Raw genomic sequence first — 15876 nt, forward strand, 5'->3', positions numbered from 1 at the left:
TGCAATAATAACAAACCATTACAAATTAGTAGGAAAGACCTGAAGGCTCATGATCTGCTAGTGGTCTGGTCAGCATGGCTTTGGTACAAGGATACTCACCTTCTCTAAGCACGCTGAATTCACTCAGCATTTCAATAAAATGGCAGAACAAGGAGAACCAGCTACCAGTGATTTGTGGGAAGTAAGGGGTATGTTTTTTTTTTCTCTTTTGGACTTTCAGAAGGCCTTTGGGAAGTCCCTTACAGAAGGTTATTAAGGAAAACAAAGGAGTTATGAGTTTAGGCATAAAAAATTGTCATGCTCAGAAATTGTTTTTCTTACTTAGTGGAAGAGTCTGCATGCTTGTCTGGTCGCTGTTTCAGATGGCACAAGGATACCGATCTGTGCTCCCCTGGCTTCCCTCTGGGACTGGTGTGTGTGTAGTTATCCATAACCTGGGGAAAGGAGTGAACAGCGAAGGGGGCAGTAGAAGTGGTGCTGGGATTATTTAGGTTAATAAAGATGAGAGCGGACAGTGGGTAAAGTCAGGGGGACCTGGCATCCTGGGGAACCAGGCAACAAGGTAACTAGTAAAATTAGTTGTCTGCAAGTACAGGTGTACGCATATGAAAAGATCCTTTGAGCTCTACCTTTCTAAATTAGCCTTGGCAAGGGAGCACTGGGAATAGAACTGAATGGATTCAGCTGGTACAAACTGAGGTGGTGGGTTTCTTTTCTGGCAGATCCGTGTGGATGAAGCAAACAAGCTGGTGTACTTCCAAGGCACCAAGGACTCCCCTTTAGAGCACCACCTGTATGTCGTTAGCTACGAGAATCCCGGAGAGGCGAAGCGGCTGACGGAGCGCGGCTACTCTCACGCCTGCTGTGTTAGTCAGGTAGCGCTGCTCAGCATGTGCTGAAAGGGCTGGGTCTGGTGCTCCTTGGCAGAGCTGCTGCTTTCCTGTTTGGCAAACGGAGTCATGCTCACATATAACACTGTTGGCTCCTGCTGGTTTAATACTGTTGCAAAATCCATGGGCCCAGGCCTCGACAGGTGCGTGTGCTGGGACATGCAGGGCCTTGAATCTGTGCAAGTACACCCCTCCGTGCCAGCCCCCAGGCAGAGACTAATGCTGCCAGTAATTTTGCAGGTGCGTTTTTCAGCATCTGGCAGGGAGGAACATTGTTATGATAAGACTGCAGCTTCTGAGCTGTCAGATCAACTCAATTGCCCAATTCTAGCGCGGTCTCTGAGCTTCCTCAGAGAGATCCAAGTTTATTCTCAGGCTTGTGGTCCTGCCTTGTGACGGAGACAGTATTTTCCTCTTCCTCTCCAGGACTGTGACATGTTCATCAGTAAGTACAGTAACCAGAAGAGCCCACATTGCGTATCGCTCTACAGGCTGACTGGACCAGAAGGCGATATAGCTCATAGAGCGAAGGACTTCTGGGCCATGATTCTAGATTCAGCAGGTAATAACATGGCTAGAAAACTGGTAATGGAGAACCAAAGCAGCCACAACAAGAAACATCCTGGGAGAATCAATAGTGGGTGTCTGCTCCCCTGACTTACCCTGCAGCCAGTGGGAGTAGGTGCCCAAGTAAATGTGTCTGGTTTTGCCTTTGGTTTTATGCCGGTATCTGTAGGAGGCTTACTGGGCCCTTTTCTAGGCCTGGTTGAATGTATTTGCAGCCACTCCCAACACAGCATCTGCCATTTTGTAAGCCCTGTTACAAAATCGAACCAGAAGGTAAATGAAACATTAATATTTGCTTATGGAGCAGCTTGTGACTGGGGAAGGTTTGCTACGTTGTCGGGCTTGTTGCAGAGATCAGTATGTACATTTAGCATATGGGCTAACTAACCATTTTCATGAACAAGAACATGGAGCCCTGAGGTAAGCCCTGCTTTTGTAGGCTGCCCTGCAGCCAGAGCCACTCTGGTGAGGCTAATGGATTGACTCTCAAGTTACGTCCATGAAACAGAGCAGAGCGCAGCTCCGTTTGCTCTATTTTGGGGAGAAGGTGGAGGCTGGGAGTGTCTGTTCTGGTTGAAATGTACTGCTGATGCCTCAAAACAGTCCTCTGTTAAAGAACAAATGCAGTTGAACAGGTTGTGTGAATAAATTCAGGCTGGAATTTAAACGAAGAAGGTTTCTGAGCAGCTCAGAGGAGCCAGGTTCTGAAACATCCTGTCTGGGAGGAGACAGACAACCTAATCTGTTTCTGGTGGAGTCTGATAAGTGTGTGAAAGGGACTGTCAATGCCGGGGCTGCCCATGCTCGCAGGAGACCAGACTTGATGACTCGGGAGGTCCCTGCCAGCCCTGTGTTCTAGTTCAGGTTCAGCATATTATTTCTTCAAGAACATGGGGAATTTCCTCTGTCTCATCAATCATTGTCTCCTCATCCCTTTTAGCAGCAGGGTGCTCCACAAGCCATGCCCCACTTCCTCTCCTTGCCTATTTGAGGGAAAATCACTCTGCTTTTTTTGCTTTAGCACTGTTGATGGAGCCTTGTCAAACACCCTGGAACTCTGGGAGGGTTTGGGCCTGTGCCCAACTTTTTGCACTGCAGTGCCTGCACCCGCAAGCAGGTTACAGACAAAATTACACCTGTCCCTCCCTCTGTTCCTTTTGACAACATCACCACCTCTGGTTGCAGCTTCCTCTATCTGATTTTACAGCACAGTTCTTGGGAGATGGGACCTTGGATGGAGTGGATTAGAACTGCGCCAGCAGCTGCTCTGTCTCAGCTCTTACTGTCAATACAGTATCAAGAGTAGGTTGGACAGAAAGCTGAGCTCCTGCTGATCCTTGTTAAAGCGGCCATCTCTTGTTTCCTACCTGCAGGCCCCCTTCCTGACTATGTCCCCCCGGAAATCTTCTCGTTCGAGAGTTCCACGGGGTTTACGCTGTACGGCATGATGTACAAGCCTCACAATCTACAGCCTGGGAAGAAGTACCCCACTGTGCTCTTCATTTATGGAGGTCCTCAGGTGAGCGAAATGTTGCAGCCATAATAGAAGCTGTTCAAAATTCCTGATGATCTCCATTTTTTGGACTTGCTGCTCCTATGAAGGTGGCTGGGTGCTGGGGATAGGAGGCAAGAGGAGAGAGGCTTTGGCACTTTTATCCTTTTCTTATTTTGAAGGGGTTTTGTTCAGATGCCTTGACACTTGCTAACACCAACACTCTCTGCTGCTGCTTTTTTATTGGTGGGAAAGAAATGAGCCTAAAACGCAAGGTGGGGGGTGGGAATACATTTAATGTGATGCAGCAGCTTTGCCAAAGCCTCCCGAGGATTTCCCATCTCAGGTACAAACTAGTGTGCTTGTCTGTCACCTGGATCATGGCCAAACATGCCCCCAGTGTTGTCTGTGTCTAGGTCTGATGAGCTGCGAGCACAACACTGAAAAGCTGTGGCACAGCGCTGGACTCCATCAGTGCCTGCCAAGGCCCTAGGGGAAGAGGTTATAAGGGCAAGGAAGGAAGGGTCCTCATTTGACACAAGAGATGCTCAGTACAGCTATTCACACGCAGTGAGTGAGGTGCAGTGCTCTTGGCAGGGCAGAGAGCTTGCTCAAGTAGCACCCATGCTGAGAAGAGCAATTCTGTTCAGAGACATCTCGATAACCTGATAATAGACATTCAATTTATAGTATTCCTTAAAACGTTGGTGGCTTTATCAAACACAGAAATAAAATAATCCTATTAAAAGGTGAAAAGTCAGTTTTCTGTGGCCCCATCCCCTTATTTCCAGGGCTCTGCTGGAGGTGGCTGTGTTAACATTTCCCTTGTTTTTTTCTAGGTGCAGCTGGTGAACAATCGGTTTAAAGGAATCAAGTATTTCCGCTTGAACACCCTGGCTTCTCTGGGCTACGTGGTGGTTGTGATTGACAACAGGGGGTCCTGCCACCGAGGGCTTAAGTTTGAAGGTGCCTTTAAATACAAAATGGTAGGTGGGGAAATGCACGTTTTTGTACCAATGCAATTCTGTGCTTGCTGCTTCAGCTATGGGCAGTGGAAATAGGTGGGAATTAGGTGTGTTACCACAATGTGTTCAGAACTGTAGCGTGGCATAACTCTGGCAACAACTCCCGTGCTTCTTACTTGAAAATGGAGTGAAAATGGGATGAATGTATCCCAGCAGTTTGGGACTGGGGCAGAAAAGACAGCAACCTGAATAACAAAAAGGGATGAAGTAGAAGAGCTGTAAACCAGCTCCTGACTGGCTGATGGGGCCAGGTTCATTTGGATCTTCTCAAGATAGCAGGTCTTGCCCTTCCTCTGAAGCCTCTTGCACTGACTGCTCAGAGGTGGAGCAGGGATTACTGCGCTGATCTGGCAGGGAAATTCCTGTAGGCCTGTCTGAGGAGGAAACCTCCTTGGTCTTGGACAGAGGCAGGGAAGGAAATGTCTGCTTTGTGTTGTTTTGCAGGGTTCATGGCCATCCATTCAGAGGGGCTGGGGCAGTTGTACTTGTTTGAAACCTGGAGCCCCAGTTCTGCCTTTAATATGGTACAGGCATTTTTTGTAGGTTGAGAAGTTTCTGCTCACCCTCAGGACCCGAAGAAGAACGCGACCACTGGGAAAGCTGGAGGAGGGGACTAATACGCACTCTGTGTGAATGCTCCTTGAGGAGGGGTCATTCTTTTGTTCTGTGTTTGTACCGTGCCTGGAACAATAGGGACTCCAAGGTGTTACCACTGCCGAGATAATAAGTAGTAATCCTGCGTGATGCTGATCTGGAGACTCTGAGAATCCTACTTTTGTCAAGAACTAACAAGAACAACAGCAACAAATACCCTTCTTCCAACAGGGTCAAATAGAAATTGAAGATCAGGTGGAAGGACTGCAGTATCTGGCATCCCAGCATGACTTCATCGATCTCGACCGAGTGGGCATTCATGGCTGGTCCTATGGAGGATACCTATCTCTAATGGCTTTAATGCAGAGGTCAGATATCTTCAGGGTATGTTCATATATCATGTCCTTTTTCCTGTGGCTCAGGTAGAATCATTTCTTACTTGAGTTTGAGTGAGGCATCCATTTGCTGTGTGGTAAATAGATGCAAAAGTGTGCACTGTAAACAGGGGAGTGTGTGCAAAACATTCTGCCTTTCTCAACCCCCCAGCCCCAATACAAGCAGTTATGTGGCTATAGCGTAGAAGGAAGGAGGGCACTGCAAAGGAAATTTCCATTTCCAGATTATACCTCTGCTGTCTGTGTGCCCGAGCAATATTTCTAATCGGACTTCCAGTTTTTGGGCTTGGATACAAGAGAACAGAGAAAATATTTCCTGCATTACAGCGTTGTTTCTTGCCGACTACTGCTGCAGTGTATTTTTAAACTGAACTTCAGCATGGATTGCAATACACAGCAATGACTCACTGTGTGACCCTGGGCCAGTCATTTCATTTCTCTCCACTTCAGGATTTTTTTTGCCTTTGATGCAGGGATGAAGCTGTTCTACATTAGAGGCATATTTGTGTTTGCAGAGAACCTAGGTCTGGTGTAGAGATTGATGTCTGCACTGGTATAATCATGTCAGGTTATAATTTTATGGATATAATTATTCCAGCTCAGCCCCTACAGTGGATTCAGTTAATAGATAAGTATATGTAGGTGCCATATATCAGGATAGATTACTGCCTTTCTGGAATAGTGGAGATTGACTTTACAGTGATATAAGTGTCCACGCTAGGGGGAGTTGTACCAGTTCAGCTGTACTGGTATAGTTCTATTAGTTCAACATGATTTTTATCAGTATACTTAACATAATTCAGTTCCTATGTGTCCACAAAGCCTTTGGGATTTATGGAAGGAAGATGATAAAAGAAGTGTCAAATATCATTAATTATTTATCATCATGAACTAAAAGCATTAATTTTGTTTTTTGTGGCTCTTGCTTTTTGTATAAAGCAGGTCTGAATGTATATGAATGGGTTAATTATTGCCTTTTTATGGGCTTTAAAGGTATCTTATATTAATTATTTTTGAATCTTTAAAAATTGCTAGATTGTTGAGTCCTTTTTTGCCTTTCATGGAGTATCCCAAGATGCAAATCAGGGAGTACCTAAAGAAGGAGGTAGGGCTGAATGCTGGAGAGCGTTTGTTCCATGTTTCTACCCAGCGTTGGAATGAACAAAGCCACGGATCTTAAACAGTTTGAGTAAAGCCACCTTGCCTTTTTCAGTGTAGTTCCTTGCTTGTCCATTTACCTTCCAAGACAAAGTGGGCCCCAGTTACCAAGACAGTATATCAGTATAGATCAGGGCCTCAAAGTCCTTGTCCACACAAGGCAGATCTTGCTGGAATACTTATATCAGGCTTGTCATACCAGGCAAACCTGCTAGCACAGCACAATGATAGCAGAATTGGAGTCAAACTGTAGACAGGACCAAAGGGTATTATGGGGTCAGACCCCCCCCACTGGTATAAACTGTTGCAACTCCCTGATCTCACTAGACAGGGACCTCTTGTCATGAATCTTGGTCCCATTTGTGCCAGGGGGAAGGTGAGGGACTTCTTTCCCCATGCCGGTCACACAGATTTGAACAGGTGTTTTTTTTACAAATGATGGTTGCATCATTTTGTAGAGGTGCACCGATATATTGGTCCATATTGGATCAGCACTGATACAAGGAAAATTGACAATTGGCTTTTTTTGGCTGGTGTAGCCAGTAACGTCATGGATAAATGCCATGTGTATGTGCATAGCCACAGCATGCACCCAGCCAGGAATGCTGCTGGGCAGCTTGGAGTGCAGTATTTGGCCAGTAAGTCTGTGGGGGGGGGGAGGAAGGGGTCGTGGTGAGGGAAGGGGCATGACAGGGGGCAGATTGAGGCCCCCACGTTGAGGGAGGGAGTGGTGCTGGGGCAGAGGCATGCACTACCCAGCCAGGATGGGGCAGGGTGCAGGACAGAGCCACGGATGGCTCGTTTGGGGGGCACAGGGGAGTGAGGCAGGGTGGCAGCTCTCCATCACTGTGCACCCTCAGGGGAAGCATGCGGGGCACATGCCTCCCAGATCTGTGCACAGGGCGAGGGCAGGCTGCCTGCTGTGGGCTTGGTGCCAGAGACTGTGTTGGCCTTTTCCTAGCAGGGGGTGGGCCAAGGCTGTGCTTGGGGCAGGCAGAAGTGGTGCCAAGAGACAGGGTTACGAGGGGGGGGACTACAGCCACCCCAAAATTCCCTGTACCACCCCCCCACACACAGTCCTCCCTCCCAGCGCCGCTGCCAGCCGCCCAAGCACAGCCCCAGCTGAGCCCCCCTGCTGGGAGGAGGTGGGCGCAGCCCCTGACCCCAAGCCTGCAGTGGGCAAACCCGCCCTTGCTTCACACACAAAGCTGGGTGGCACATGCCCCCCGTGCCTCACCTGGTGGTACGTGCAGTGGCAGGGAGCTGCCCCTTCTCCCCGCTGCCCCCAGTTTCGTCCTGCACACCACTCCGCCCCGGCTGGTTAGTGTCTGCCCCTACCCCAGCCCCACTCCCTCCCTCACCGCGGGGACCTCAGTCTGCACCCCACACACAGACTTACCAGCCAGACGCTGGTCTCCAAGCTGCTGGGCTGTATATCGGCTATCAGATCGGTATCAGCTGATATGGCTGGTTAATAATCGACCTTTGGTATCGGCCAAATTTTTTTTTATTGGTGCACCCCTACTGTTTTCCAGACCACTCAATAAAGGCTTCTTGGGGGGGATGGGCACAGAGACGTACCTGCATCCCTGCCTGCCTCCCTGTCTTACGCTGCTGGTCCTTTTGGCATCTGCAGGTTGCTATAGCGGGCGCCCCCGTCACCCTGTGGATGTTCTATGATACTGGCTACACAGAGCGCTATATGGGCCACCCGGACCACAACGAGCAGGGCTACTACCTAGGATCAGTGGCCATGCAGGCAGAGAATTTTCCTTCTGAGTAAGTGTGGCTTCCCTGTACCCCTCCCCCCTACCGAGGAGATTCAAACCTAAAGCTGCATTTTTATTTCCCAGTTCTCGGCAATTAAATGCCGAAACCGTAAATGCCAGTCTTAAAATACCACTTAATAAACTTGAATGAGCATTTGCATAATTATGGGCCGTTCTGAGTAATCTGTTTTATATTGGCTGTAATTAAAGACTATCTCTTACACCTCAAGAAATGGCAGCCATAACTTCAATTACATAATTAGCTCTTTAGTCTGAGCAACATTAAATGAGACAAATAACATTTGATCAAAATGCCTTTTTTTTTTTTTTCCTGGGCTCCCAGGCCCGTATCTGCGTGCAGGTATTTAGAATCAGATACCGACGTGTGTTGCTGCAGAATTAACGTCCAGTGGTGCAGGTTTAGCACCCAGTCAAGACAGCGTTTCTGGGAGAGCAGGCAGATGTAACCATTGTATTGACATTGGAGGAGGTCCACACAAACTGTTATGACCTAACTATTAGGTCTGCATGATTCTGTAGCAATTCAAATGCAGCAAAAACTCCTCCAACTTTAACCCTGCTTCACTCCTGGTCATTGGGAGCATTCAGTTCATTTGTATTGCTACAGGATCCTGCAGGTGCTACAAGCGGATGGTAACAGCTTATGTGCACTCCCAAGCAGCAGCTCTCCCTCCCATTTGAAAGCAGCTTAAAGTACATTTGTTCACATGCGGAGAGAGGAAAGTTAATATAGGCCACTGACAGTCACTCCGTTAAAGGTGCAATGGGACCTGATCCACAATCCCAACAATCGTGCCTCTTGCCATGTCATATGCGCATGGCAGGAGGTGCGATTTTTGGCAGGGTTTAGATCCTAATCGTGCTGTATTGGCAGTACAAGGGCAGCCTGGGATCATGAGCCGGGACTCCCTCTGTACCGGGAAGTAGTAAGCCAGGTGCTCGGTGCACCTGTGGCTGGGAGCGCCAGTCAGCTGGTCTGTGTTCCTAGGTGTGAGAGGGCGGGGGGGGGCACCCTTCAAGGCTGCAGTGCACTTCTGAGTCGGCTTGCCCATCAGCGGACTGGTGCTTCTAGGTCTTGGCCACACATTCAGTTTATGGCACAATGGGACCCAGCCACAGAATTGTTACACATTTTTTGCAATCATTTTATAGCTTATTCCCTGTTTTATCACACCACTAACTGCATGAACGTGTAGCTGGGTTACTACTTAAGACACGATTAACTGATTACTCACGTCTTAAATGTAATGTCTATTAGAGACCATAGAAACAGCCCTGATTCACGTGTGCAGGACAAGCTCCCCGGGAAGGAGAGAATGGGATCTGAAAACAAAAATGATGAGCCCTGCCTGAGTGGGGTCTATGGGATGGGGCCATTGGTATTAAAATGCTTAAACTAAAGGGAGAGGATTTCAGTATCTTCCGTGTTTTGGCAGCATTGGGGTGTTGTTGTAGTAGTCATGTCTAGGAATTATGCAAGAGGCAAGGATTTTTATGGGTGATACCTTTTATTGCACCACCTGTGTGGTTGTGATGAAGTTAGACAAGCTTTTGAAGGCAAGGTGTCCTTCATCACATCAGAACCTTCATCCAGTAGAAGATCTTACCCACAAAAATCCTTGCCTCTAAACTGAAGGGAGGAATTTCTGTGGATTGCAAAATGCCTTGCAGGGTCCAGGCAGCTGTCTCAATACGTGCATCTTGTCTTTCTCAGACCAAACCGTTTGCTGCTGCTACATGGATTCTTGGATGAGAACGTTCACTTTGCACACACTAGTATATTGCTGAGCTTTCTAGTGAGGGCCGGGAAACCATACGACTTACAGGTAAGGACCTCAACAGTGTCAAGAGTGTGCATACAAAAGTAGCCTTGTTATCTTCGTTTCTGCGGCAGCACGGGAGATTTTCCACTATTCCTCAGACTGTGTCCCCTGATGGACAGAGAAGTGCATCAACATTTGGTGTAGCTGTTTGGCCTGTTTTTGGTACTTACACCTGTTTGGGACTGTAAAGAGACAGTCAGTAGTTGTGTGTGTGCGCACACTAGGCAGTACGCTCACAATAAATACAAGTATGTGAGGAGAGGAGTGCTGGGATTGCCAGGTTTCAATTTGGCAGCTGAAAAGAGGGCACAGGAGTTGCCAGAGAAGACTCGACACCAGATAACGTGCTGGTCTGCTTCGGTCTCGGGCCATGGAGAGTGCACAGCCATTGCCTAACTGCAGTCTGCAGTGTCTTCTTCCTGTCTCCCTTTTGGGGAGTTTGGAACATTTTTCATTTGTTTCATTTTGCTACTGTAACTACGAGCTTTCAAGGCAAATAGTTGGATTTTCACTCTTACTGCTAACAGTTTCTTGTAAAGGGGATCTCCAGCTTTTGGCTTCTAACTCTCCTTTTCTTTACTGCTTGTTGGAAGAGGAGTGCCAGATCATTCTTCCTTACTGTATCATAGGGGCCAGGGCATGGAAAGGATGAAGAACTACTGTTCTGCATTCAACAGTCCCCTCTGTTCTCTCGCAGCTGCTTGGATGTTACTACTCTGTGTGAGGTGGCTGGTACAAATGCTGCTGTATGCCAATGGTGCATGTGCTCATGACTCTCTCTTTTGTACTTTAGATCTACCCTCAGGAGAGACACAGTATAAGGGTACCCGAGTCTGGAGAGCATTATGAACTCCATCTACTGTATTACCTGCAAGAGAATCTAGGCTCTCACATTGCTGCGCTGAAGGCAATGTAATTGCAACCTCTGTCGAACTCTGATACACTGGCTGCTTAACCAAATGAGGAACTGTTGGGATCTTTGGAGAAGACCGAATGAAACATTGCATTTGGGGGCCTGCCACGCAGTCGCACCCACAGAGACACACACGTGCACGCAAACGGAGACACTTTTTTAAAAAGCAAACTTGGTGCCATACAGGGAAACTACAGTACAGTGACCTAATGATTTTAAAGCCTACCTGTAAATAAAATCAAATGTCTGTGGTATACTGCAGTACCATGGGTTTTCTTTTGGGAGGAGCTGAAACCTTAGCAACACATTTTCACAATACCAGATCTTAACCTTGTAAACCTGTTACGAGCTGCGTGAGTCTAGTTGATGTGTTGTGGTTTTTTTCCAGTGTGTTTCTCAGTTTCTTACAACATGGTAATGATTGATTGATTTTTCTCCCTTCATGGCAAGATTTTCTTTGGATGGTTACAACCTTGAAAAACCTATTTTAAAAGCTTTGTGTTTCTTGCAAGGGATGTAGCTGGTTTTGCCTGGGAGCTAATCATCTCTTGCACACAACCAGGCATTGGGAATAATCTTAAAAAAAAACAAAACAAAACATTTTTAGCTGCTTCCTGAAGAAATGACATTTTGGATTTAATTGAAAGCAAGCCATGGTTTGTTTGGGTTTTTTTTATTATCAGTGAGCATCTCCATCTAGTGCAGTCTTTCTTCTTTTTCTGTTAGCAACATGATCAACTAGCTGGACCCCTTTTCATCTGGGAAGGTGACAGACCTGTTTTACATTCACATGGGCATATGTCTTTTATGCTGAGAAGCAAACTCATTTTAATTCAAACAACCAAATCTGTCATTTTTTTCAGATTTTAAGAATATCAGCTTAAAAACACCAACCCATTCCCCTGGACTTTCTCCCCATGTGCATTTTGAGCTGTTTTCTAGTACTCCCTTCCTATCTCAGCATGTGGATATTAATATCACCTCCATTGCATCCCAGTGCAAAGTTTGGCTGGGAACTTGGTGACAAAGGGTCTGCTAACAGTACGCTGAAGCAATGTGAACTGTTTTATTGCATTTCTGGGTATCATTATTCTAACACTGTTCCTCAGTCCCAGTTTTTCTGCTCCCATGTATGAAGTCCTCCATCCTTAGGTCATCTTGTAGCACTGGTGTAGCATGCATGGAAATGCTGTGTCCTCAGAAACCCCCCTGTCTGTATTGCTTTTATAAGGTAACCCTGCTAGCAACTAGCTCTCTGCAGTCTGAAGTGACATAAAAGCGCGATTTTTTGCTAGCATGGTTTTAACTGTGCTGTGGACTTGGCTGTCAAAAAAAAAACCCAACAACTTTAAAAGTGTTTGGAAAAAAACCTTCTAATTTTCAAGCTGTTGTTTAAGATAGAAACCTGTAGTAAAATTGTTATTTTTAAATCAGAAAATTTTGCCTGGAGTGTCTGTGAGAAAGATTCAGATCTTTTTTTTTTTTCTTTCAAGTTTTCCTTCACAAAACCTAAGAACTTCCTTTCCTTTCTCTTTTGGTGCTAAAGAGGGAAAAGCAGGGTGTGATTTTTTTTTTTTCTTTTCCGTTTGTTGAAAATTGCACTCCCTATGTTTTGTGTTCAAAATCAAAATACCCCAAATATTGTAGGAATGTACTTTAATAACTTTTCCAGGCCTATAAGCAGTCACCTCAACCTTAGTACTCTGGCATTGAAAGCAATTTTGCCTCAGTTATGCTGCTGTAAATTGGGAAGATCTCCACTGAAGTCAGTTGAATCATCTGGGTATAAAATACATGCAAGAGAGAACATAGAATCGGGTCTGCTGGCGTATGCTAAAGATGGTCAAAGCAAACTCACAGTCTTTAAACATGCATTGCTGGTTTCCCCCCACCAAATTGCAATGATGTTGAATTGGAGAAAAGATGGTTAACGTTCTGAAATTTGCATCACGAGCATATCAAAAATAGGTTTAAGGTTTTTATTTTTAGAGGGTGGGGAGAAGGGAAAGAGCCCGGTGCGCCTTTTCTTTTAATTCCCTAAACAGTGAATTATTATAATTGAAGTAATTCATTATGAAAACCGGGACCTTTCAGCAGCCCTTTGGTATCTGTTATAGTTAGTATTGACAAGCAGGTGCATTGACAAACTTGAAAAACCAGTGTGCCAGTGATTATAAAGGAATATAACTTGTTACTATGGAATTTCACTTAGTTCTTTACATATTTATGCTGTATTGTATATACATATATCTATATCTGTCCATATATACATATATGTATAAAACTACATACTAATGGTATCATGTTTTCCAAGGTTGTGTATATTTTTTCAATGTTAAATTAATTTACCTTTGGGGTTCTTTTTTTTTCTATATATGACTATCCCTGAATATAAATGTATATGGTTTTTAAGTAAAAAAACAAAACAAAACAACAATCAATTCTTTTGTTTAAAAAAGCAGCCTCCATGAAACATTACTTAAAGCAGCTGAGGATTTAAACGTGATGCTGGCAATCTAATCTAGAGTTTGATTTAGCATGGGCCGTGATAAATGTGCTAATGTGTAACTTTTTAATAATGCATCCTCTTTATTTTAAATACCTATATCAAAAGCTATTAAAGTACAAAGTACTGTAAGTACTCTATTTTGCAACATAAATTATGTATTGCTTTTTTCCTACAAAGTTACCGTTCTCTACAGCAGCTAGGCACTTTAAAACTCCATGTTTTCTTACCTTGTGAAAATGCTAGGAGGATTTATCATCAGTATTTCATAGTCCTGTGCAAAGGATACTTGCCATACATAGAAGTTATGAAAAGTCTGTTAGATTGAAATCAAATTGCCATTGTTTTCAGTACGGTAGGATCAAGTCCATAGTGCATGAGCAGTGCTAGGTGAAATGCCATCTCGGAGCATATCCCTAACTTTTAAAATCAGAGATGCTGCTCATTAAACCAGAACGTTGTATTGTGGTTGGTTCTGCAAAGAGCAGTAGTTTTGCTCCTTGCAAACTAAGTCTCTCTCCCTATCAGCATAGCCCAGAGTTTGTCGTCGTGTTGCTGCAGTGTTTTGGACCAGGAGAGCTGACTACTCCAAATGCTGTGACATCTTTTTACGAGGCTGATGGCACCTTCACTCCAAATGAGTTGCCCACAGTTTTATATTGGGATTTACTTTAAATTGGATTACTTTTTCACTTTTTTTTTGTAATGGTTGAGTTGTCACTGATGTTGCATTTCAAGGTGGAAGGCAGAAAGCAGGAGAACAGACTGTTCCTTGGTAGAAGAGAGGAAATTTCACCATCTCACCCCAGAATAGACACCTGGATACCTTCCCGGCAGGCAATTCCCAAGAGCTCTGGTGAATTCCCAGCAGCCGGCCGCTGGCTCTGCTAAGTGGCTGGTGACCTGAGCCTGGGCGCACTTAAGCAGTGAGTAAGTCTGCAAAGGTGAGTAGACTCCTTGAATTTGAGAGGGAGCTACTTGAATGCTGGTCAGCACTACAGCCAGTGCTGAATGCTGATAAATTGGCCTTAAGTGTATGTTGAATGTTAGTGTCCTCATTGCAGTAGTAGGTGTCTTTGCACCCTACCACCGAATAAATATACACGTTTCATTTTTATTTTTATAAGATGTATACTAAGTGTGGGGTTTTGAAGGAGGTATTGAAGTTGTTGAATGTGGATTCCTGTATATAGTTTTTCTGTTCTGCTTGCATCGGTTAGAACTTGTTCAGTCTGTTCCGGTGGGAACCGATTCTGCGGCTTCATGTTTCTAAGGTGTTTTCCACTACTCACAGAAAACTTTCTTTCAAGAAATATCTTGGCCTGTGGGGTAGTAAGTTGCATTTTCTCACACTTCCAAATGTTTAATTTTATTAAAGTTCTAATATAAAATTGGTATCTACCTAGGACTGCTTAATTTTTATAAACTTGGTTAACTTCTAAATGTTTGTTAATGAAATGACTTATACGAATCAGCATGGAAGGCTTTGACAATCCATTAACATCATTAGACTAAAATGGAAAACATATTCCCTGCTAATAGAGGCATTTGGGAATAGGTTATGGAAAAACCTTCTGTATCTGATAATGCATTAAAGGTTTAACCCTTTGGAGCCACATCTGTGGTGTGTGTAGCAAGAAATTTCCGAGTGAAGAACGTCCCTGAGAGTAAACAGGGTCCTGAGACCTGTAACCGAAAAGAAGAATTGCTTGCGTTTCTTTCTGCCGTGTGTTTCTCATGTACGGCAGTCTGTTTTGCTGTTGGCGTTACACCGACCATCGTGGAGGCGATAACCCAGCAAATCAGCCAGGTTCGAACGCTGCCTCGAATTGCCTGCTAACTTGAGTACCTGGCCCCTGTAAATACACATGCACTGTGCCCTCCATGGTGCTTTTGGGTTCTCTTTCCAAAAGGAGAGATCCTCACATGGTTTTTCCTTTGATGTTCTGCACAGTAGATGTCCAGGTGTTTGATTTTAAAACATGAAGTGCCTGCTGTTTAAGCGTTGACTTGTGTTAATGGAATTGCATGTCTCACTCCGGTAGGTTTATGGGTCTCCCCCCATTCTAATTACATGGCTTTTAATCATGTAAAGTGGAAACCTTAGGTTTTGCTGCGTTTTATTACAAATCCTTTTTTGTTGCAATAAAGATGCTGCTCAATAAATTGAATTAAAGGGGTTTTTTTTGGAGGGGGGGGGTGTTCCTATTTTTAACTATTTTCTCCTCTTGATCTAGTGGAGTTTGCATATAATTAAAGCTGCTCTCTTTGTTAGCTCTGGAGTATTAGGGATATATAAAGTGTACATGCTTGTTAAGTACCAGTGATTTCTTTTTTCTTCTTTTAAAAGGAACTTGTCATTTTTTTTTTTCTTCTGTGATTATTTAAATGGATGTCAATAGGAAGAGAGGGCATGTGCTTGGATTAATTACAAAGACACGTTTTCCTTTGAAGCCAAAAGGGTAATGAATTCCTTTCTCCTTCGCTGATGGATTTTGTTTGAACAGCTCTTGGTAACCACCAGCTGGTGCTGCAGCATAGGGTAAGAAATATCTATTGCCTTGGTAACACAGCAGGCTTTTCCTTCGGTTGGGGAAAAACTAGCCTAGTGCCATCTGCACCTGCATCGGTGGAGCTCTGCTGATTTACAGGATCTGACCCATCCTGGGCGCGCCGAGCGCTGGGGGAATGACTTTTTGGAGCCCAACTTGGATTTTGTGTGT

General features: G+C 44.9%; 1 protein-coding gene across 3 annotated transcripts in view; it reads left to right on the top strand.

Annotated features, from left to right (window-relative positions):
- DPP8 (dipeptidyl peptidase 8) overlaps nucleotides 1-13307 on the top strand; it is a 49889-nt gene extending 36582 nt beyond the window's left edge. For all 3 annotated transcript variants that reach the window (XM_019477783.2, XM_014605916.3, XM_059714547.1), the window contains 8 exons: nucleotides 723-875; nucleotides 1317-1452; nucleotides 2831-2976; nucleotides 3789-3935; nucleotides 4800-4952; nucleotides 7758-7900; nucleotides 9626-9737; nucleotides 10528-13307. In XM_019477783.2, the coding sequence (XP_019333328.1) occupies nucleotides 723-875; nucleotides 1317-1452; nucleotides 2831-2976; nucleotides 3789-3935; nucleotides 4800-4952; nucleotides 7758-7900; nucleotides 9626-9737; nucleotides 10528-10650 (1113 nt within the window). In that variant the 3' untranslated portion in view covers nucleotides 10651-13307. The remainder of the gene's footprint in view (nucleotides 1-722; nucleotides 876-1316; nucleotides 1453-2830; nucleotides 2977-3788; nucleotides 3936-4799; nucleotides 4953-7757; nucleotides 7901-9625; nucleotides 9738-10527) is intronic.
- The last annotated feature ends 2569 nt before the right edge of the window (nucleotides 13308-15876 follow it).

This window comes from Alligator mississippiensis, chromosome 11 (assembly GCF_030867095.1).
Source record: "Alligator mississippiensis isolate rAllMis1 chromosome 11, rAllMis1, whole genome shotgun sequence".
Lineage (NCBI taxonomy): Eukaryota > Metazoa > Chordata > Crocodylia > Alligatoridae > Alligator > Alligator mississippiensis.